The following is a 23,649-nucleotide window of genomic DNA, read 5'->3' on the forward strand; positions in this document are numbered from 1 at the left end:
TAACTTGGGCACAGGTCCACTGAAAGTGGGAAGTACAGGTTTATAATAACAGAGACAGCAGGGATGCTATGGCATCCAAAAGGTATAGCCTTACCATTCATACACCATAACAAACATACAGCATGCCCTAGTTTTAAACACTGTTTATTTGTTTAATGTTAGGAATTTCCTTTCCAAAGCTTCCTATTCTTCATTCTCATTGCTGTTTTCTGACTGAACAGGCACTCATCTCTGATAGAACCAAATCAAGAGCAGGATGTGGAAATGCATTCAATCGCTGCTCTCCTGGGCTTTAGCAAATAGCTACAGTGTGTTTATGCAGTCATAAGTAGAAGAAATACTGTAAAGAATTAATGTGGGGTTTTCTTGTGTTTTTTGGTACTGTTAGTAATTTTCCTAATTTGTGTGACACGAAATATGAGATGGCATAAGGAAAAAAAATTAAATGAAAAAAGAATCAAAACAATGATACAGAATTTCAAAACTAATAGGAGAGTAACACTGGTTAATATATTGTATATTGTCATCTAAAAAGTAGTTGCTCAGATTACAAAATAGAGGCATGAAAAAATGATCAAACAATGAAAGCATTAACTGTTCTTTTGATGAACTAACAGAAAATAGCTGTATAATTATCCATCATATATATATATATATATATATATATATATATATATATATATAATTTTCCTTTCTTTCTTTTCTCCTTTCCCCATCCCAGTTGTTTTTTCTTCTGAGCAGTTTCTTGCACTTTCACTTTCAAAATATCTATTGTATATTTTGGATCTTATTTACTCTTTCAATTTTTTATACTATGGAGAAAATACAATGTTTACACATGTGAGTTGGATTTATTTCTTTTAAGAGATTGGTCTCGAGTTACATCTATTTATCTATAAAAGCCTGTTCATCCTTCTTTATAGCTGAGTAATACTCTATAATATAAAAATACATTTTTTAATCTATTCTGTGGTTGATGGGCACTTGTATTGTTTCCAAGATTTAGCCATTACAAATTTTGCTGCTATAAATATGGGTACACATATATCACTGTGGCATGTTGTTTTCAATTTTTCTGGAAAAATCCCCAGAAGGAGAATAGCTGTATTGAATAGGACTTCCACATCTAGTTTTTTGACAAATCTCCACATGATTTGCACAGTGGTTTTACATGTCTACACTCCCACAACAGTGGAGAAGCGTTCATTTTGCCCACATCTCCACCAGCATTTGTTGTTGGTTGGTTTCTTGATGATAACTATTCTTTTTGAGTGAGATGGAATCTCAGTGTTATTTTAAGTTGTATTTCTCGAATGACCAATGATGTTGAACATTTTTTCATATATTTATTTCTTCTGTTTCTTCATCTAAGAAACATATCATCTCAGATGTTCATTTTTGTACTGGGTCTTTTAATTTGGAAGGCCTGAGTTTTTTTTTTTTCAATTCCTTATACCTTCAGATAAAAGTCTTTGGCCTGAGGGACAGTTGGCTAAAATTTTTCCCTCTCCAAGGGTTGTCTTTTCACTCTGTTGGTGAGGTTTTTTTTTTTTTTTTTTTTTTTAAGAATAAATGCTGCCTCTATTTCATGTTCTGATTAGAAACTCACAAGCAAAACACAAGAAACAAACCAAACAACCACACATCATAAGGATGATCCAAATGGAAAGGTTAATGAGCTGTAATAATATTTGTTTTGCAACATCAAAAGCAGCAGAGATCCTGAATATAATTTGCTTAAGTCATAAATACTGATTGAAATATGCACGTGTAAATCACAATTAGGGTCCATGAGCTGAAAGCGCTCCCTAAACACACAGAAGGATAATCAAACGCAAAACAAGCAAGATGGGCTTCAGAGCTCTGGCACTTCAGTATGTCCACTCGTCACATTTCAGGTCGAGATAGCTGAGGATGTTCTGGGCTAGCTTCACCGACTGTTTCCTGGCACCCTTACACTTCTCTCCTTGAGGATCCATGGCCTCCAGGGCCAGCAGCCGCTTGGTCAGCAGCTCCTCCAGCCAGATGTAGTTCTCATCAGTTCGATTTCCACTGAAGGAGAAGACTTTTCCCTGGATCTCCAGCAGGCTTCCCAGAACCACCCAGACTCCCTTATGGCAGAGTACTCCTCACACGCAAACTGCCTCCTTTTCTCCACGGCCTCCTTCAGGTCGATGTGGGTGACCAGGGTCTGCACTCTGATGAAAGCTCTTCTCCTGGCTTCCAGATGCAGGGGTTTCTACAAGACTCATCTCATGCAGCTATCCAATCAAAGCCTGTAGTTCTGTCTTGGAGCTCAGGTACAGTTCAGGAGGGTTTTGAGCTTGAAGAAATTCTTTTTATTTCTCTCATCCTCTTGAGGACCTTTTCTATTTTCAAAATGGAATGGTTCTGTCTCAGGTCAAATGCATGAGTTATACTGGTTTCCTCTTCTAAATCTAAATACTTCAGTAACTTGCTGATGTCTTCCACTACCTCCCTCTGATAGCTTCTGATCTCTGTGTGTCCACACACACCTAAAACAGCAGGTCAGCAATAAGCCCCGACACCATGCATGACAAGTGTCTGCAAGTCTCACTATTGTTCATGCCCATCAATAGCGCCAGGACATCTCTGGTCTTGTTCACTTCACACATCACAGAGTTGATTTTGGCGACAGAAGTATGTACATATTCAGAAAGTGGTAGCGAAGGCTGCTTTTACATGCAGTCTTTGATAATCTTGCTCAGCACAGAGGGTGTGATACCTTGCTTTCTGCAAAGAGATTTTTCCTCCAGTTTTAATGTGGATCATCCTTAGAATGCTATCCTGGATGAATTCCATGGTTTCATTATCATGCAGTTGTCTCTGATGTAAAAGGGTGAGATCTCTTTCATGAGACGGTGGATCTCCTGGGACTCCTGTATCTCAATGCAGGATGGGTGGTTTGCTTTCTGCTACAACCCTTTGAGGTATCGTCTCCTGCACTGCTCTCCTCCTAGTTTTCTGAATGTCTCTTTTTCCTTCTATATCTGCAAAGTCTACTTCAAAAAATTGCTTTGTTAGAATCCTCTCCAGGTTCTTGTAATTCTTGTCACTTGACAGACCACTGGAGCTGATCCATACTTTTCACTTCCTTCTGAACTTCCTGCAGTCTAGTAATGGAAGGATGTTGGTTTCCCATATCCATACTTTTTGTTGTATTAAGTTGTACAAGCATTTCCTTAAACTGGAGGGTGATTATTGTTCTTTAGATACACTGTGGTTCTTTTCATGTGCAAAAACCTTTTAATAAGGTGAGATCCCAGTTATGGATTCGTTGAAGTATTTCCTGTGCAGTTTGGGTTTTGTTAATGAACTCTCTGCCTACTCATGTCTTCAAAATTTCTACCTACCTTGCCTTCCAGTAGATTTAGTGTTTCTGTTTTAATATTTAGATCTTTGATCTATTTTGACTTTAGTGTATAGAGATAGATGTATCTAGTTTTAGTCTTCAGCATGTGGAAAGCCTATTCTTCCAGTACCATTTATTAAAGAGGCTCTTTCTTCCAGTGAACATGTCTGACTCCTTTGTCAATGATAAGATAGCTGAGTGTCTTTGTAGTTGTGACCACATCTTCTAATCTAATCCATTGATCCTCAGATGTTTCCATGCCAATATCATGCTGATTTTATCACAGTAGCTTTGTAGTATAATTTCAAGTCAGGGATTGTGATGTCTCCTGTCTTGTCTTTGTTGCCAAGATAGTCTTTGCTATTCCAGGTCTCTTCTGTTTCCAAATGAATTTTAGGAATGTTTTCTCTAGATCTGTGAGCTATGCTAATGGTATTCTGATTGAGATTGCATTAAATCTGTATATTAGTTTTGGGAGTTTGGCTATTTTTACAAGGTTGGTTCATCCTATCCATGAGGAAGGAATATTATTCCATTTTCTGATATCCCCTTCAACCTTTTTCAAAGTATTATAATTTTCAATATATAGATCTTTTACATCCTCTGTTAAATTGATTCCTAAGTATTTCACTTTTTTTGGATTCTACTGTGAAAGGTGCTGTTTCCATAATTTCTTTCTCAGTGAGTTTCTTGCCTGTCTACAGGAATGATATTGATTTTTAAGTGCTGACTTTGTATCTAGCTACAGTGCTGAGTTTTATTAACTTTGGTAGTGTTGGTGGAATTTTTGGGATCTTCTGTGCAGAACATCATGTCATCTGCAAATAGTGATAATTTAACTTCCTTTTTTCCTATCCTAATTCCTTTTATTTCTCTGTCTTGTACAACTACTCTGGCTAATGTTCCCAAAACTAGACTAAGTAAGAGTGGTATAGTGGACATCCTTGCCTTGTCCATCAGGATAAAATCTTAGTTTTTGTCTGTTTAGTATGATGTTGGCTGTTGGTCTGTCATAGATGGCTTTTATCAAATTGAGGTAGAAACCATGTATTCCAATTTTCTTTAGGGTTTTTTCTTGAATAAGTGATGGCATATATCAAATGCTATTTCTGCATGTATTGAGATGATCAAGAGACTTTTGTCTCTGGCTCTGTTGATATGGTATCTTGTGTTTATTGATTTGCGTATGTTGAACTGTCCTGCATTCCTGGGATGAATCCCACTTGGTTATGGTATATAATATTTTTGATGATTTGCTGCATTCTGTTTGCTAGTATTGAGGATTTTTGCATCTATGTTCATTAGGGAGATTGGCATGTAGTTCTCTTTCTTGGTTGAGTCTTTCTCTGGTTTTGGAATTAGGGTAATACTTTCCTCCATGAATGAGTTAGAGAGAATAGCTTCCCTTTTAATTTTATTAAAGAGTTTGAGGAGTGTTGGCATTAAATCCTCTCTGAATATCTTCTAGAATTCAATTATAAATCTGGACCTGGGCTTTTCTGTGTTGGTAAGTTTCTAATTCCATTTTCAAATTTATTAACGGATATTGGGTTATTAAAAAATTTAATATCTTCTTAATTCAGCTTTATTAATTCATGTTTCTAGGAATTTGTCCATTTCTTCTGTTTTCCAACCTGTATGAGCAGTAATTTTGTGTGTGTGTGTGTGTGGTACTGGGGATTGAACCCACAACCTCAAGCTTGCTAGGCAGGCACTTACGCTTGCTGAGCTAAATTCCTGGCCCACAATGAGTAGTGATTTTCAACGTAGGTATTGATGATAGTCTGAATTTCCACAGGATCTGTAGTGATTTCACCCTTTTCATTGCTATTGATGAATGTAAGCTTTTTTTTTTCCTTTTCTTGATAAGGTTGGCTAGGGCTTTATCAATTTTATTCTTTCAAAGAACTGTTCAGTTGATTAATTCTTTGTACTGTTCTCATCTCAATTGCATTAATTTCTGTTTTGAGCTTTATAATTTCCCCCTTTCTGAGAGCTTTGGTTTCACTTGTTCTTCTTTTTCTAGAAGCTTGAAGTGCAAATTAGGTCATTTATTTGTACTTTTTCTGTTTTCTTTTTCTTTTTCTTTTGTATTTTCTTTTCTTTTGGTACTGGGGATTGAACTCATGACCTTGCACTTGCCAGGCAGGCATTTATGCCACTGAGCTAAATCCCTAGCCCAGCTTTTTCTGTTTTCTTGATGTGAGAATTCACTGCTACATATTTCCCTTTTAGGACTGCTTCCATTGCATCCCATAGGTATGTTGGTATGTTGTATCTGCATTTTCATTTGACTGTAGGTATTGTTTAATTTTTTCTTTAATTTCCTCTGTCACCTATTAGTTGTTCCAGAGGGTGCTACTTAACTTTCATGTGCTTATGGAATCTTTGCAGTTTCTTTTGCCATTAATTTCCAATTTCATTGTGCTATGGTCAGATAATATGCATGGGATTATTTCAATTCCTTTGCATTCACTTACACATGTTCTGTGGGTTAGTATATGGTCTATTTTATAGACCATCCCACGTGCAGCTGAAAAGAATTTGGCTATTCTGATGTCATTGAGTGGAATACTGCAAATATCTAATAAGCCCATTTGTTCACGTTTGATTCAGTTTTTTGTTTTTTTGTTTTTTTTTTTTTTTTTGGCTGACTTTTTGTCTAGTTGTGCTATTGCTTTGTTATAATGGGATAGTAAGGTTCCCCATTACAGTTGTGTTATTGTGTATTTGATTTTTCAAGTCTATTAAAATTTTTCTTATGGACTTGGGTGCTCCCATATATATATATATATATATATATATATGATTGTTATTGCTTCCTCTTGAATTTTTTTCCTAACAAGTATGTGGTGACTTTCTTTATCTCTTTTGATCAGTTTTGATTTGAAGTTCAAATTTTCTGCTAACAGAATAGCTACCTCTGCTTTTTTCTGGGGCCTATTGCTTGGACTATTGTTTTCCATCCTTGGACTTTTAGCCTATGAGTTTCGTTTTTAGTTAAATGTGTTTCTTGTATACAGCATATTGTTGGATCTTATTTCTTAATCCATTCTGCCAATCTGCATCTTTTGACTGGTGATATGAGGCCATTTACATTGGTGGTTATAACTGATATGCATTGGCTTATCTTTGTTATTAGTTCCCTGCTTTTCCCCCTGTTTAGTTGCTTGCTCTGCCTGGTGGTTTCTCTCTGGTAATGCTTTGGGAATTGAGGTCATTTTTATCTCTATCTAGAATATCTTGCAGTACTCTTTCTAGGTTGGCGGACATGAATTTCTTCAGTTGTTCATTGTCAAAGAAGTACCTTATTTCACCATTAACTGTCAAAGATAGTTTTGTAGAGTGTATCAGAGTTAGAAGTTGTTTTCTTTCAGATCTTGAAATACTTCACCCCCAGATCTTCTTGACTTGAGGATTTGTGTTGAGAAGTTGGCCGTTATTCTAATGGGCTTTCCTTGATAGATAATGTTTCTTTTCTCTAACAGCTTTTAATATTCTAATTTTGTGCTGAATTTCTAGGATCTTGGTTGTGATATGTCTGGGTGTAAACTTATTTTAGTTATGGCTGTTTGGAGCTCTATATGCCTCAGTTATCTGTATGTCAGATTCTGTTCCCACGCTTGGGATATTTTCAGCCATTAATTCTGCAACTAGGTTCGTTATGCCAGTTTTTTCCATGTTGATGCCTGCTTTATCATTGAAACCTATCAGTCTTACATTGCTTTTCTTCCCATCATCTTGGAGCTGTTGAAATGATCACTAGCCACAATCTTGTTTTCAAGGTCTGAAAGTCTATCTTCAGTTTTGTTCAAGCATTTTTGCCAGCTTTCAATCAAATTTTTAATTTCCTGGATAGCTCTTTGAATCCATGTCATGCACTTTTTCTTTTCTATATTGTTCATTCAAGGAGTCTGTCATTTTCTACTGCTCCTGTAGTGCTTTTCTTCTTTTTTTTTTATCTATGTCTTCTCTAGCTATGCAGAATTAATTCCTTAACGTTGTCAATTTTTTTTTACCTGAGAGATTATTTCTGATCTGATTTCCTCTATAGCCTCATGGATTTGTTTCTTTATTCATTTGATATCAATTCAGATATTTCAGGTGCATGTCTTCTAATTACTTCCATGTCAATGTCTGTTGTACTTGTTCTGGATGGGCTAGAGGTCTGAGATTACATTTTGTTTTTTCATCTTGTCATTTTCACCTCTTGGTTAATATTTCAGTCTTTTAATCTTGCTAGTTTTTCCTGTCCACCATGTGCATCTTAGTTAGGGTCCTACTGTGTGGTTGGTGTTCATACAGTCATTGGGTCCCACAGTGTAGGGAGATGCCAGTTACCTGATTTCCTCCTGTGGAGTCAGTTGGGTATTGATGTCAATCAACCCTTAACTGATATTGCCACTGATGCTTCAGATTTTTCCAGGATGCAAGACCTTACCTGTGCATAGTCTATGCCCTTGCCAGGGCCCTACTGTATGACTGAGGATCTTGCAGACCCACCCAGGTTCCTCTGGATGAAAGAAGGATCACTGGCCCATAGCCCACTGGGGTCCTCTGGATGGAGGGAGGAACCACATTTGCTCTCACAGACCTGCCCAGGGTCATCTGGGGAGGGGTCACTAGCTCTTTCCAAGAAAAATTCTTTTTCTCTTAACTTAATAAGAAGTTTTTAGGGAAAATTAGTATAATACTCAAATTGCTTTCTGACCATTTGATTCCATCTTCAAATGACCTTTGAAAAGTTACGTGTTTTTTTGTTGTTGTTGTTGTTGTTATTGTTGTTCATTTCTTTGTTTTGTATCAGGAATCAAACTTACAACCATGCACTTGCCAGACAGGCACTGTGGTGCTGAACTATATCCCCAGCCCAATGTTGTGCTTCTTAATTGGATCCAAGAAATAATGATAAGCAAAGATAACTGAGTCTAAGGATTCCTAAACTCACAGGCAAGGTTGTCACAGTCTGGCTATTTTAGCAAGCATTATTATTCCTTTAATCCCCTTTAATCTCTTTACTTTTTTGTGATATAATAGAACATTTTGCATAGAACTTTTTATCATATATTAAATATACCATTTAATATTTCCTTAGGAAGTTAGAGTCTACATAGTACTTTTTGGAGTAAAGTATATATTTTCAGGAATATAATTCAAGGGTACAAAAGCAAGTGATACATAAAAATGGATAAAATATAAATATATAAATCAGTACCATATTAGTAGTTGCGTAAACATCCTTTGTATGGGTAACTAAATTTAAAGTCATTTATATTGTTAAGGAAATTTATTGTTAGATTAACACAGAACCAACTATAAAATATAAAGACTTGTAACAAAAACAATAAAAAGACAGACTTTGCCTTATTATTAGCTTATAAACAACTTCTAGGGTTTCAGCTTACTAGAGATATTAACCCCACAGGAGTTGATGGTAATAATGTAAAGTACAAAAATGACTTTTAAATTTTTTGAAGGAATTCTTTTTTTGGATTTCAAAAAGTTTTTGAAAGATAATTTGAATTATATCATCTTGAAAAAAAGATATAGGAAAAGTTTTCTTTAAAAAAGAGGCTAAGTAAACCTTGCTTTACCTTCCCTAGATTCTAAAGCCTGTAGAAGAAAAGGAGTGTTATCTGGAACTGAAATAACATAACCAACAGTGTGATGGGGGAGGCATCAGACACAGCAATCACTGTGTCTGAATCTCACAATGCATCTTTGTCAGGTCATCTATACCAAATGCTCTAGATTCAATCAGCAAGATTTTTTTTCTCTTCTAAGGATCTAGTCATACTTTTTCTCCAAGTATAGAAGAAAAGAAATACACTAAGAAACACAAGTGATTTTCCTGTTACCTACATCACTCCACTAAATTGAGACCACGAACACTTCATGAAAAACCACAAAGTCCCCAGCACTGCTTTTAAGCAAGATATTTTCCAATTCAATACAAAGGGAGAGTCTTGAGATACTTGCTGAGGGAAAGAAGGAGAACCGCGAATCTGCCCAGAGTTTATCTCCTGGGTCAGGGTAATAAATTCTTGGCAAGATTCATCCTGTCACTTCTTTACTCTTGGAAACTTCTTTGAGACGCTTCATCGTCTAAGTACCAAGTGACAGAAAATAAATCATATTTGAAAAATTTGTCCCATAATAAACAAACATGAAAATGGAGAAACACTTGTATGAATCTGGAGAACCCTTCATTCTTCAGGTATTCATAAATAGTAAGAAAAAACCTAAGATACCATTAATATGAGTTTAAGGCTTCATCATCATTGATTTCTGCTTCTTGTGAATCTCCTTTTCACTAATCAGCACATAAAAGGGAACAGAATAAACTAATGCGTAGCAACAGTTGAACAGTCTTGAAAGTTTCTTTCCTTTCCTAAAAACACTGATTTTAGAACAAACTTATTCTGTGATGATATTGTAACAATATATTCAGTTGTTCTACAACACTGATTACCTTTCATTATGATATTCTAGAAAATGTTTAAAATTTCTTATAAATCTACAAATTTTAACTGTTAGATTCCATAATGTTTTATAGCTAATAAACGCATTTGCTACAACTATAAGAAAAACTGAAAGCATAGATATTTCATGCTATAGTTGCATCTTGAATGTCCACAAAAGGCCTGTGGTCCCCAGCTGTGGAGACAAAGGAACTTTTTTGCCCTGTTGGTGTCAGTATTGACTGGTGCAACCACTGTGGAGGTCAGTCTGGAGGTTCCTCAAAAAGTTGGGATTGGAGGTCCCATTTGACCCAGCTCTTCCACTTTTGGGCATATTCCCGGAAGAACTCAAAACATAATACCACAGGGATATATGTGTACCTATGTTTATAACATTTGTAATAGCTGCATCTTGGAAACAACCCAAATGCCCATCAATTGAGGAATAGACAAAAATCATGTATTCTTATATAATGGAATACTACTCAGCTATAAAGAAAGACCACATTGAGGCTTTTATACATAAATGAATGTGACTTGAGACCATACTCAAGTGAAGTAACTAAAACTCACATGTGTAAATAGCATATTATCTCCCTAGTATAAGACACTTAAAGGGTAAATAAGATACAAAATCTTTAACAAATATTGTGAAAGGCTTAAGAAACTGATCAAAGAAGAAAAACAACTCAGCCAGGGAAAGGAGAAAAGAAGAGAAAAGAAGAAAAAACAAACAGATTTGTATACATATACTTAAGATTACTAAGATGATTATACTACTAATTCTACTGTTCTTGGAACAAAATAGTTAACATCTGCAGGACTAGACCAAGATTGCATGACTATATCTGATAATCTGAGTAAGACTTTCAAAGATAACTATGCAAAACAACAAAATTAGTTATGTTCCTACCACCTTGTTTTAAAAGCCTACATTGTTACTGTTTTGGGCTTTTTGTTATAGTTTTGAGTCTTGCTTATTTTTCTTATACTTTGTTATATTTTGTTTAGTTTTCCCCTCTAATACAGAAAGGACAGATGTACTTGTATAGGCATATATATGCCTAGAACTTCACATAAAGAGTTTACAAGAATTGATTTTAGTATGTGTGATTTTAGTATAGCTATGATGAAAAAAATGAGACATTATGGTAGCCATTGCTGATTTCCTATCATTTTGTTTTGAAGTGTAATAATGCTTTTATTCTTGGGTTTTAATTGGCTTTAATCTTTTTTCAATTATTTGATTTCAGTATGTGTGAAGGTATGGACAGCTGTTTGGAAGAAAACAGAAGACAACATGGTAGTCATTGATTTTCTACCATCTAGTTTTGAAGACCTGTAAGGCTTTCATTCTCGTTTTGATTGTTTTTATACTACTTGGTTTTGTATTAACATATTGTGTGTGAAGGTATGGACAACTATTTCCAAGAAACCAAGTGACACTGTGATAGCCACTGTTGACTTCCTGATGTCTTGTCTTGAAGTCCTGTGTTATTTGCCTTGCTTTACTCTTATCTGTTTTGTTTTGTTCTGTTTTGCTTTGGTTTGCCTTGTTTCATTCTTTTTAAAATTAAAAAAAAAATATTGGTCCCCAGGAAGAACTTCTTGGTAGATCCTTTATGAGGTGGGGCCTCATGAGTGCTCTTTAGGTCACTGGGGTCTTTAGGTCAAAGTGGATTGTGGGAACCTCCGCCCCTTCCTCTCTGTTTGGTGTCCAGGCCTTGAGGGGAACTTTGCTCCACTAGGCACTCCTATGCATAAGGTGCTGCCTTGTACAAAGCCGGGGGTCAACCAACCAGGGATCAGAACCTCCAAACCTGGGACCCAAAATAAACCTTTTCTCTTACAAGTTTCATCCCAGTGACAGAAAGCTTACCTAGTTCATACTAAATCACTGACTAGCTGAAGTATTGTTTAAGATCTAATCAAGCATCATACTAATATGAGCAACACCTTGTAGATTTGTTATTGTTCTTATACAGCAGGTAACTTTAAATAGGCAAAGATTACCAAAATAGTCTGTACATATTTCAAAATTCCCATATTTCCTTTTATCCCCCTTTATTATTTTTGAATGCTCTGCAAAGACAGTAACTTCAAAACAAGAGAGAGAAAGGTAAACTCTGGGTATCTATCTGGAAAAATCTTAAAGGTATAATAAATACAATAGATAAAAAGCTCAAATAATTAGAATTCAAAGAATAAGAAATGGAATAGATGTAAGCCTTCTTCAGTGTGAGAACACATGATAAAATTAAGAGTTAAAATTAATTTACTGAGGGCTCAAAGGTCTGGTAGCTGAATGGGGGTGGGGATAGGGTGGGGAACAGAGTCAGGGAGACAAACAGGATGCTGGGAGGTGAGAAATAAGGGTGGGGAGTAGTGGCCAATCTCAAGAGGAACTAACAAGGTCTGTTGCTTGTAGTTACCCAGAAAACCTTAAGAACAATAACAGACAAACAAATGTCACTTAGAAGGAAACGGTGAGGACATACACGAGACATATCTTGGTGTTGGGGGAACAGAAGGTCAGCTCCTTTTCAGGCATGTCCCTAGTCGCTGACTCTGCTGTTGGCCTTGAACTCAATCTATCCTGGCGAAGGACTGCGGGAGACAGGAGACGGGGAGTGGACTTGTGCTCCAGGAAGTGCGTGTCTTGAGAAATAGGAACTTGGGTTTTATTCAGTTTGGTTTGCTGGCTCTTCTGGTTTTTAGCTTTATCTCTTTGGAGAGGTTTTCAAGCATAAGCGTATTATTCTGAGGAAGAATTCTAGTTTCTGGTTACACAGGTCCAACTATTGGTGTGGCTATTGTTAAAAACCCAAAGGGTCAATAAAAGATGTTCACCTCCTCTTACTGCCTTTACCCTGGAGAGCCTCCCCTCCCTCTCACCCCGGTGCCATCCACTGAGTTTGGGCACTTGCCAGAGGCCAGCTTGCAAACTTCTCCTTGAGGTCCTGCCTTTAATTATTTGCAATGTGCTCATTTCTTTCTAGTTATTTACCAAATTAATACATGTTAAGTTTTTTAAAAAAGTGTTGAAGGGTAAAGAAAAAATATCACTCCACTCTACACCCTATACCTTCACACAAACCATTATTATCATTTTCACATTTTCTTGTTAAAGTTTTTAAATTCTAAAGCTGATGAAGAATTTGCTGTTGCTAAGCACAAGCAAGTGTGATTGTTTCCATGGTCAGATCAGTAAAACCTCCAAAACATTTGTGCAAAGCCAGTAGGCAGAGTGGGAACCTGAGGAATAAAACATTGAAGTCCTCTTAGAAACCAAGGACCAGAAATGCCAGGTGACTGTATATGTCACACACGGAGATATTGCAGGCTGAAGGTATGAGAGATGTGGACACGCAGCATGTTAGGAACAAGCAGAAAAAGTAAGAGGCTAAACAGGTCCCTTGAGTGTGTTTCACATATTGTCTCTGCTGGCTTAGTCACCAAGGGAGAAAGACATATTTTTGCATGTATGAAGTAGTAAGCAAGAGATGGTATGTGTGTATATACATGTATATATATATATATATATATATATATATATACACAAATATTCCAGACTCTACGATAGTTTATGATAGCTTGTCCACTTTATGATGGTGCAAACATGATACACAGTGAAGAAACCGTATTTCAGATTTTGAATTTTGATCTTGCCTGGGCTTGCAAAACACAATACTTTGGTGATACTGGGCAGTGGTACCTAGTGGCATCTGCCAGCCAGCCATGCAGTCATAAGGTGAACTGCCAGTACTCTAAGGTGCCTGTAGGGCTAAGCTCTGATATTTGGTAGATCATTCATTACTATCACAAAATTCTTGGGAATGTCAATTTAAAGAAGCAAAGATTTATCAGGGTTTCGGATGTTTCAGTCCATGGTCACTTGTCTTCTAGACTTAAGGTAAGATGGAAACATCAGTATGAAAGAGTATGACAGGAAAGCTGCTCACTCTGGGGCACCTGGGATGCAGAGGGCGAAAGTATGTGCTCCCACCTTCTGCTTTTGTTCCATCTGCGCCCCAGGCTGCTGGATGATGCCACCCATGTCCAGGGCAGGTCTCTCTTCTTACTTGGTTGTCTCATATGCCCATGGTCTTTGGAAGAACCCTCACTGATGTACCCAGTAGTGTGCTCTGCTAGTTTCCTGGTATTCTCCAGCCAGTCAAGTGGACAATCAAGATTAACTTTCAATGATGGGTATTTGGGGTGTAATCTGACTACAAATCCAGGTGCAGATATCTGTTTGACTCGCTGGCACACGTGCAACAGTTGCTGCTCTCTGCTTTGCCCTGTGAACTTCAAGGTTATGTTTAACACCATTTTTATATGAAATCATGCAGTTCACCTATTCAGAAGCTTTCCACAGTTTACCAACATCAATTTCCAACTTTCTCCATGATATGCCTTCATTGACTTGTCCCGCTCTGTGTCACACCACTTCAGTGAGCCCTTGGTCTGATTGTTTTGCTCCTGTCCCATTTTTAGATCCCTAAACTGGGATTAGCAGTGCCTTCCTCCTCCCCCAATGGAGTTCAAGTCTCCCTCATGTCACCTCCCTCATGAAGAATTCTGGGGACTTCCTGACCTTGTACAATTTCATCTGCAAGACTATAAGAACCTTAAAGACAAAATCAAAGTGCATACCATGGTTTGGACATGGTTAAGAGTGTTCCTCCAGCACTCATTTGTCAAAATTTCATCCCTGGTATGATACATTAAGAGGTGGGATCTCAAACTCACTACAGCGTTCAGAGGTGAAGCTCTTCAGAAGGTGACCAGGACTTAATGAGGTCCCTAGGGTAGAGATCCCATGATTGAATCTTGGTGGCTTTATAAGAAGAGGCAGAGAGAACAGAAGAGACAGGATGTGTGCGCCATCATTTGCTATGGAATGCCCTGCAGCACCTTGAAACACTGCCAATAGAAAGGACATTGCCAGATGTGGCTCCTTTACTGTGGATTACAGTGTGAGCCAAACTATACTACACTTCTTTTCTTTGCATCTTACTGGTTCTGTGGAATCTTGCTCAGAAAATAGATTAAAACACTACATGAATACTTATTATTTTTGAACTAGTAAATTTTAAAAAATTTAACATTCTTATGGGAACTAATTTAAGGCCCCCAGAGAACAACTTTGATCCCTCCTGAGGGCTAATCTCCAGAGACCCTTGGAGGCCCTTGCTTTCCAAGGTCCCACTGTCTCTTAACATTATCACACTGGAGACCAAACTACCGACACAGAAATCCTTGGGGAACAAAATATATCCAAATTATACCACCCAGTCTGTGGTACACTATTAAAGCAACAGAAACCAAACCACCAGCCCTCAATTCAGCACTGATTTGAAATCTATACTTTCCTTTGAAACAATACTATACACAATACCTTAAGATCCCTGTCAAATCCCAAGAGCTGACTTAAATTCTCAATGATGTAGAAATAACGTATTTATAATAACAAGTAAAAAAAGAAGCTATTGACATATTCTACAAAAATAAATAACTGAATATGAGTGATAATTTTTTACTTGCTTATGACTCAGGGAAAGCAGAATTAACTACAGGAAATGGAGAGTATGTTCTATCTATGTTCTCCTGGTTGCCACCCTCCCTCAGTTTCTTGATGAATTTTTCTCTTGGAATGAACATGTGATCTGAGGACCAAAGCTTTATGCTAGATTCCTTCTGGCCTAGTTCTGGGCAATTTCAGGATCTACGTGGAATCACATTCAATACCCCCATCACTTTGCTTCTTGTTTCCTAAACTTCAGGGATTTTCTCAGCTCCCCTCCAACTCCCACTTCCATAGGCAATGTCTGGACGATGCTGTTCCCTGGGAGTGCTTCATGTTGAGCTAAACTCACAGGTCCCCACTCTAACTATTCACCTTGAACCTTCCAGGCCACTCATCACATTATTTCTAACAAGCCCACCTTCAGCTGTTTAGAATATCCAGATGACCCGCACCCTGGCTTCCTCTCTGCAGCCTCCTTCTGCTTTATCTTTCTAACACGGATTCCAAGAGCCAGCATCTCAACTGTTGTGCTTTAGTCCTTGGACTGCAAAGGCTCTGCCAAACACAAGCTAAGAAAACTGCCCACCTGCAACAGAAACACTGAACAGTCCTGGGTGGGGCAGGGTTGGGGGATCACACACTGAGTTTGCTCTTCATCAGTTTATTGATCATCTAATTCATTCCCACTGTTTCCTAGTAACTCTAAACTGGGTGAATGGATGCATGCACACAGAGGTGGCTATGTGGCAGCTCGTAGAGATGCTGAAGAGATTTTCCAAACCCTGTCTAATGTTCAGAGATGGATACCCCTCAACCTAGTGCTTCCAATTTTACTTCAAAACATACGGCTTTGTTTCCTTTAAGGTAGGTACATCTATGCTGCTCTTAATTTCACAATCACATGACGATTTTCTGCTTTTGTAACTTAGGCTATAGTTAAAAGAAGAGCAGAAACATTAGGGCAGAAACAGAAAAGTTCTAAAATTTAAAGAGAAGAATATTGCTATATCAGAACTGCGTGCAATGAAACTGTGATGTAAACTCAAAAGAGAAAATGAGGGTGTTCACCAGGCTCTAAATTAATCTCAACTTTCAAGCTTCACAGTGGTATTGTCTTGTGGTCATTTAGTTCTCATTCACTAGTCAACAAATACTTATGGCAACATCTTTCCTCTGATACACATTGTTCGAGGATCTTAGAAGACTGAAACAGAATGCCCCTACTCTCATATTCTAAGTAGAAAAAAAGTAATAAATATTCTTCTAAAAACAGAACATAGTAATTTTAGCTAATAGTGTATTTAAAAAATTAAGCAAAATACCATAATAATTAGACAGTGAGTGGAGAAGGGGGAGGACATTTTACATTGTGTATTCAAGGAAGTCATCCCTGAAGAGGTAATAATTGAGCTGAAAACTAACGTGAGAAAAGAACTATGCATATGGAAACATGAAATGTTGACTTTCTCCTCATGATCACAAGATGGTTGCCACAGCTTTAAACATCACATCCTTACATCACAACTTCCAAAGCAGGTCTGGGGTCTCTTGTTAAGATGAAAATTATTTCCCATAAGGCCCTAGTGTACTGTTATTCAGCTTTTTGCTGCTATGACAAAATATCTGAGAAAAAGAATTTAAAAGAGGAAAACACTTATTCTGGCTCACAGTTTTAGAGGTTTCAGTCCATGGCATCATGGCCCTGTGGTTCCTGGGCCTGTGATGAGGAACAGCACTACAGTGGAAGGGTATAGCAGAACCAAGCTACTCAACTCAGGGCAATGAAGAAACACAGAGTGAGCCAGAGTTGACAAGATCCAGGTCCCAAGTTCATGCCCTCAAGACTAACTTCCTCAGCTAGGCCCCACCTCCTAAATTTCCATCACCTCTGAATAATCCCATCAAATTATGTCCATTGCTGTATTAATCCATGGAGGGAACTCACCCCTTAATCCAATCATTTTCCAAAAGCCCCATCTCTGAACACATGAGCTTCTCAGATACACCTTCAATCCAAACTTAATGCACACTTCCCTTCATGTACCAGTGACGGGGACTGGATCATACACGCAAGCTGGGTATGTAATGATTGGCTGGGAGGAACAATGGCCCATCAGATATCAGGGAAGAGAACCCTTACCCACAACCTGCTGTTCAGAACCTAAATTAGTCATCAGCTTGCCATCAGCAAGGAACAAGGGCAAGGCAGCTACCCCTCACTAAGCCTGAGATAGTTCTTGAATTTAGGATTCACTGAACACATGTGTGCCGGGCACCATGCTAGTGTTAGGAATAAGAGAAAACCTAAGACTCCACTCCATCTCCCTGCTGAAGGGAGAGCCTTCTCCTCTCCCAACCATGGCTGAGCCTCTGATTTATCTAAGCACACGTCATGACTCCTTGCATTCCCAAAACCTCCTCCCATCTTTTCAGCTGGGGAAGACCTTCCCTTCCTCCTAATTCCTACAGCTTAGTACTTTGACACAACATCACCCACTCAACAGCTGGGCCCTGGAAAAGGACACAGTTCCTGTCTTCACAGTCTCTCCATTCTGCTGCCAAAAAGAGAGCATTAATTACCCACTTGAAAGAATGGAAAGTGTTACAAGAGGTGAAACCCAGGTGCCACTAAGCACCAAGAAAGAACACTTTGACTTGTCCTAGTGGGGTGAGGCATGAGATGGTGCTGAAAGAAGATATAGTTTGGAGAACGTGTCATACAAATCAAGGCTTACCGGGTTTTAAGGACATGGGAGTGGAGGCCCGGTTGGGAGAAAAGGTAGGAAGGCTTTTCCACCTAGAAAAATGTGCATGTGCAAAGGGCCAGGGGTGGACAAGTGAGCTCCCCATGAAAGGTGTAAAGCTCAGCAGAATAGAAAGTGAGAACAGGGAGTGTAAGAGTTGAGACACTATGTCAACTTGAGACCTTTAGAAGTTTAACTAAGGGACTCAGCAGGGGCATAGGGGCCTCACTTTGTAAACATCCTCATTCTGTGCCAGAGGAGAGCATGGAGATGGTGTGAGTTACACCTGCTCTGGGAGGGGGTAGCCTGCTTAGAATATAAGGCAGGAAGAGGCTTGTTGTCCCCCTTCTGTTGCTTTTGCCACCTTGAACAGCTGCCCCTCTGTCGGGCCACCTTGCTCTGGAGCCAGCTGTTTATGGACTAAAACTTCTACAAACTGTGAATTAAATAAAGCTCTCCTTTCTTAATTTTGGGCATTAGTTATTTTGTCTCAGCACAAGAGAAAAGACAAGGAAAAAGGAAGCTATAATGAGAGCTAGAAGCCAGGTCAGCAGGGTGGGAAGCAAGTCTGAATTTTGAAAAGCACTCTTACTTCCTTGTCCCCCTCCTTTCTCACACTTCAGCCAGGCCACCAATAGGATGCCCAGCAAGGCACTGGCAATAGGCTGGGCCAAGGTAGTGGCAGAGGAGTGGGAAGTGACCCAGGAAGGCTCAAGGAATGATAGGCCCAGCCTTGTTAGGGAAGGGGAGGAGTCATGGGCGCGCCTTGTTAGGGAAGGGGAGGAGTCATGGGCGGTTTTGGGCAGTTCCAGTTTGGACACCTTAAGGATCGCCACGTCCCTCACTGCACCACCAGACATTAGATGGCTGCATTTTTATATCAGTTTCATTGAAGCTGCCTCCTGCACGACGCCCTTCTTATCTTGGGTCACATTTCTATCAAACCTATTCCACCAGACCTCTGGGCGCTTCTCAAATGAACAGTGGAACACACAACATGGTTTGGGGATATCATGTTTTCATCACTCCTCGTTTTCTGAGTGAAATTCATATTTTTTGAGCTCCTACCATGAGACAGGCACTAACATGCTCAAAATTCTCAACACAGATCGGTGATCAATGAAATGCAATTAGCGACCCACACAAACTCAACTTTTTTCCTGCATCTTTTATTCATTAAAAAGCCTCTCACCTGTACATTGTAAAGATTAAGCATATGGGACTGCACGATTGCACACAACCAGTGACTGTTCTGGGAGTCCTCCACGTGGTCTTTCATGTACCTCCATTACTGACAGTACGGAATTTCATTTCCTTGACGTTACTGAGTGCTAATTTTTATGACTGCTTAATATGAAAGGGGCTGGAAATACATGGATCGCTATGTTTTAAGAAGCACCATGCCTAGACTAAGCATAAAAGTGAGGATGGTGAACTCAAAAGGCTTTTAAAAGATCTTGTAGCAACAGCAAACTATAGACTGAGGCTGACATGTTTTAAAACATTACCCAGGTCTAAAACAATTGAACCAATTTGCCCTTTGTTCTTTTTATTGCTTTCCTTATTACATTAATACCATTTAAAAAGAAACTTTAGGGAGGGGTACTAAACTCCAGCACTGAGCTATACAAACTCCTCACTCGGAGTGGCGTGGCGCGTTTCCGTAGCCCCGAGCGCGGGCAGTGCGGGAAGGCCACTATGCTCGCTCACGCTCCATCCCGGGAAGCCAACAGGAAATGAGAGGTCGCCAGGCCAAGCCCTTGGCCAGTCCGAACTCTCGCTCCGAGTAGGAAGATCGGCTCGAAGTTTGCCAAGTTTTCATTTTCAGGAGTGCGGGGCCCGCGGGAGGTGCACGCCTCCGGGTCTCCAGGATTTCCAAGAGAAATCTAAGGGCGTCGTCTGGGCCACCCACTCCCCGACAGGGTCACCGCCTGGGGGCACTTGGCGCCCGGGGCACAAAGACACCGCACACCGTCTGGGCGACAACCACCCCTGGGAGGATACTCGGAATCATCCCAGGCTCAGCCCTGCCCGGCGCCTCCTCTCCCGGGCCGGTTCCGCTCTGGGTCCCGGTCCGGACAGCCCACTAGTCCATCAGGTCAGCACGGTGGGAAGCGCGCCTCGGCTACGGGTCCTCCAGGCCGAGTTGGAGCGCGCGGCCGAGGAGGGGCGCAGGCCGCCGCGCCCAGCGCTTCCTTCCCGCCGCGCCCGGGGCCGCCCTTCCCGCCGGAGCCGGTGATTGATGGCCGCGCGGCCGCCCGGGTCCCCCGCCTCGGCTCGGCTCGCCCGCGAGCCCGGCTGTGTGTTTTGGAAGTGGCGCAGCGGGCCGCGGCCGTGTGACGCCCGGAGCGGGGCAGCACCGCCCTTCCTTCCCCCCAGGCTCGGGCGCGGCGCGGCTCCGGGGCGGAGGGCGCGCGGCCGGGAGGGCGGGGGCCGAGGGCGGAGGACGCGGGGCGGGGGCCGCGCCGCGCACGCCCAGCCCCACGGCCGCGCCGCGCCGCGCCTCGCGGGACAGGTTGGGCCGGCGGGGCGGCGCCCGGCTCCGGGGAATAATGAGTGTCTGTCAGGCCGTCCCCGGGTGACTGGGCGGGGCGGGGCGGAGGCGGCGCGGGAGGCGGGGGTGGCGGGGGAAGGGCGCAGGGCGGGGTGCGTGTTTGCGCGAGTGACTCGCCCGACCCCTCCGGCGGCTGCCTCCACCCAAGTGGGTGGGGACCCGCCCAGCCCGGGCGGCCGCCGCGGCTCCCTCTCCCTCCCTGACCCTCCCACCCCGGGTCCCAGCCTCTACTTACCCCGCCAGCCCCGGGAGGCTCGCAGAGCGAGCGGCGCCGGCGTCATGTGACTGCCCAGAGTTGGTGCCAGGAGCCAGAGGGGAGCCGGGAGCGGAGCCGCGCGGAGCCGAGCCGAGCCGAGCCGGAGCGCAGCGCCCGCCGAGCTGCGCTGCACGCGCGCCTGTGCCCTCCCCTGTGCCTGTCCCGGTCCCCGCGCCCAGTGGCCGGAGCGGAGCGCTGACATTACCGCGCTCGCGGGGCTCCCGGCAGCGGGGAGCCGGGCCTTTATTTCTCGTCGGCAGCGCTCTGCACCGCGCCTCGCAAAGTAAGTCCCCTCTCCCTCACCTTTCCGCCTGGCCCCGGCTCACGCGCCCCCCGCTCACCCTGTCTGCCTCCGTGTTTTGCTCCCGCAGGGCGTTGCGGGGTGGGGGCGCGCAGGGAATGGCCCGGGGTGCAGCTGGGGGTGTCTGTGGGCTTGGGAAAGTGCGGCGGCGGCGGCGCCTTGCAGCCGGGGGTGGGGGGCGGAGGGAGGCGAGGGGGAGGGGACCCCCGGGTCCGAGGCTGAACGTGTAGGGTGTGGGAACATCTCGCGGAACCTAGGGCGCGCGGAGGGCCCGGGCAGGGGCTCACCTGTGTGGTCCCCCGGCCTCCGCCCGCGCCCGCCCGCGACTCCCTCCAAAGCCCGGGGAACCTTGGTGCTCTCCGCGTGTGGCAGCGTTGCAAGGAGAAAGGTAGCGCCGAGGCCGCGCGCTCCTGCTCCTCCCCCCCCCCAGCCAGGCTCCCGCGTCCTTCCCCCTCCCCGCCCCCCGCCCGCCAGCCACCCCCTCCCCGGACGGGGTGCGCGCTCGCCGGCGCTGCAAACTTGGAGCAGGCTGCCTGGTCCTGTGGGAAGAAACTTGGGGTTGTTGGGACTGGAAGAGCATCCCTCTCTGGGTCCTGGAACCTGGGAGCTGCTAGGGCGGCCGGCCTCTCTGGGCAGTGGAAGAAAGCCAGCTGGGCTTGGAGAGTCCTGGGGGCATGGAGAGAACCTGCCGCAGTGCCTGGGGCGAGGATTGCAGCGGGACTGGAGGCCGACAGTGTCTTGGTCACAGAGCCTGCGGCGCTAGGGACCCGAACCTGGTGGAGACCCGGGGACTGATCCTGGACCAGGACCGAACATTTCAGAGTGGTTATCTTGGAGATGGTAGATAAGACCTGGAATTGTCATATCCATTTCTTTGGCAGATAACAGGAAGAGACACTTTCTTTTTCTCTCTTTTTTTTATGCTTTAAATTTTGCAGCAGTGTACAGTATTGGATAAAGAATCTGAGACTTTTTTAAAAAGTCGGGTTAAAGAGATACTGGAAATTCTCATCTTGTATGTCACTAAAATAAATGTTCTACGTTGAATGGCTGATTTTTTTTTAAACTGACTTGGACTTTATATTTTCCGTTAATATCAACCAAGACACTTTAAATTTATCGATTACGCTCCCACGAGAGCCCTGAATATGGGAGGAGGGGAGTATGAAATGGTATTCTGACTTCATTTCCATTTAGTGGCTAATTATTAAGCAAAAAACAAGTGGGCCATAGGCCAGTTGTTCACTATAGGTTTTTCCACGTAGCATTTTTGTGCTTTTTCTGAGTGTTTTGTTTTACGAATTTGAGGAGCATTTTTAAAAGAGAACTCAAGTGTGGATGCTAACCTGGATTCCAACAATCCAGAACATGAACATCTCCAGAATTCTGCAGGTTCATGGTATTGTTTAAGGAAAGCGTTCGAGTGATTTCTGGACTTGAAACATTAGATGTGTTGGTTGACCTTAAGCTGTCAATAGAGACCTGGACTAAGATGTTTGACTAAACTCCCCAGAGAAACTGCTTTCTCAATTTCTAGTCGGTGAGATTTGCTGCAGGACTGTGAGAAGGAAGAAGGCTGATGATGGACTACTGATTAAGTTAATGAAGATGTACTGTAAGGAACATTGGCTTGCATGAAGGAGAGCACAAGTGTAAGAAGTGCAGGGTGACAATAACAAAGAAAAGTAGGTGCTTAGACCATGAAACCTTGTTGGATGTAATCACAATGTCGCTTTGGAGAAAGCTATTGTTTTTTTTTTTTTTTTTTTTTTCTTTGCAGAGTTTCTAAATTAAACCCAGTCTTGTTGCTATGGGCACAGTAATGCTTTTTTATTTTTCAACTTGTAAGACCTACCCACCAATCCTTAAATCTCTGATAATAGAAACCTGAGTTAAATCGTCCGGCCAAAAAAGTAAATAGTGGAGTGGAAACAGGACTATAAATGGACTTTGCTACTTTAAACATACCTAAAGGAAAATAGACATTTTTGAATATCTGGTAAAAATTGGTGTTCCATTTCAGACTACATAACAATTTTGGATCAAGTGAAATGTCAGTGAGGATCATATTCTCAAGAGCTGGCTTCTCTAGATGTGTGTACATGTAACAGATGAGTTGCAACTCTTGTCTATAAACACATTTGGATGAAGACAGTGAAAATTTTGGGTGACTCTAAATGGCCTGTGTCTTGGAATTTAGTTCTGTGACTGAGAGGAGCTTACAATTGATCCAGTTGCAGTTATATGGGGTAACCCAGTTATAATCTGAATTGTTAGCTGTGCTGTATCTTGGTTTTCATTATGATGTGCTCAAGCTAAATGATAATCATTACTGAAACCCAGAATTTGGTCAGGACTGGGGAGTAGCCACTGGGATGGGACCAAAAGGACAAAAGAAATGAGGGAACTGATGGTAATTTGGAAGGTCCT

General features: G+C 41.8%; 2 protein-coding genes and 1 pseudogene across 3 annotated transcripts in view; 1 reads left to right on the forward strand and 2 right to left on the reverse strand.

Moving 5' to 3' along the window:
• LOC106028065 (putative uncharacterized protein FLJ13197) overlaps positions 1-21,120 on the reverse strand; it is a 98,856-nt gene extending 77,736 nt beyond the window's left edge. Inside the window, exon 1 of the mRNA XM_063240484.1 lies at positions 20,898-21,120. Coding sequence (XP_063096554.1) covers positions 20,898-21,120 — 223 coding nt within the window. The remainder of the gene's footprint in view (positions 1-20,897) is intronic.
• Positions 1,666-18,973, reverse strand: LOC134474066 (BAG family molecular chaperone regulator 5-like; annotated as a pseudogene).
• The window catches only part of Klf3 (KLF transcription factor 3), a 30,186-nt gene continuing 26,611 nt past the window's right edge, over positions 20,075-23,649 (forward strand). Inside the window, exon 1 of one of the 2 annotated variants that reach the window (XM_013154380.3) lies at positions 20,075-20,206. The gene's annotated coding sequence lies outside the window, so the exon portion shown is untranslated. Of the gene's footprint in view, positions 20,207-21,014; positions 21,202-23,649 lie in introns of those variants that run through there. The other variant, XM_063240481.1, reaches the window with a different exon arrangement.

The sequence above is a fragment of the Cavia porcellus genome, unplaced genomic scaffold, assembly GCF_034190915.1.
Source record: "Cavia porcellus strain 051 isolate PalLab524CR breed Dunkin Hartley unplaced genomic scaffold, mCavPor4.1 scaffold_30, whole genome shotgun sequence".
In the NCBI taxonomy this organism is placed as follows: domain Eukaryota; kingdom Metazoa; phylum Chordata; class Mammalia; order Rodentia; family Caviidae; genus Cavia; species Cavia porcellus.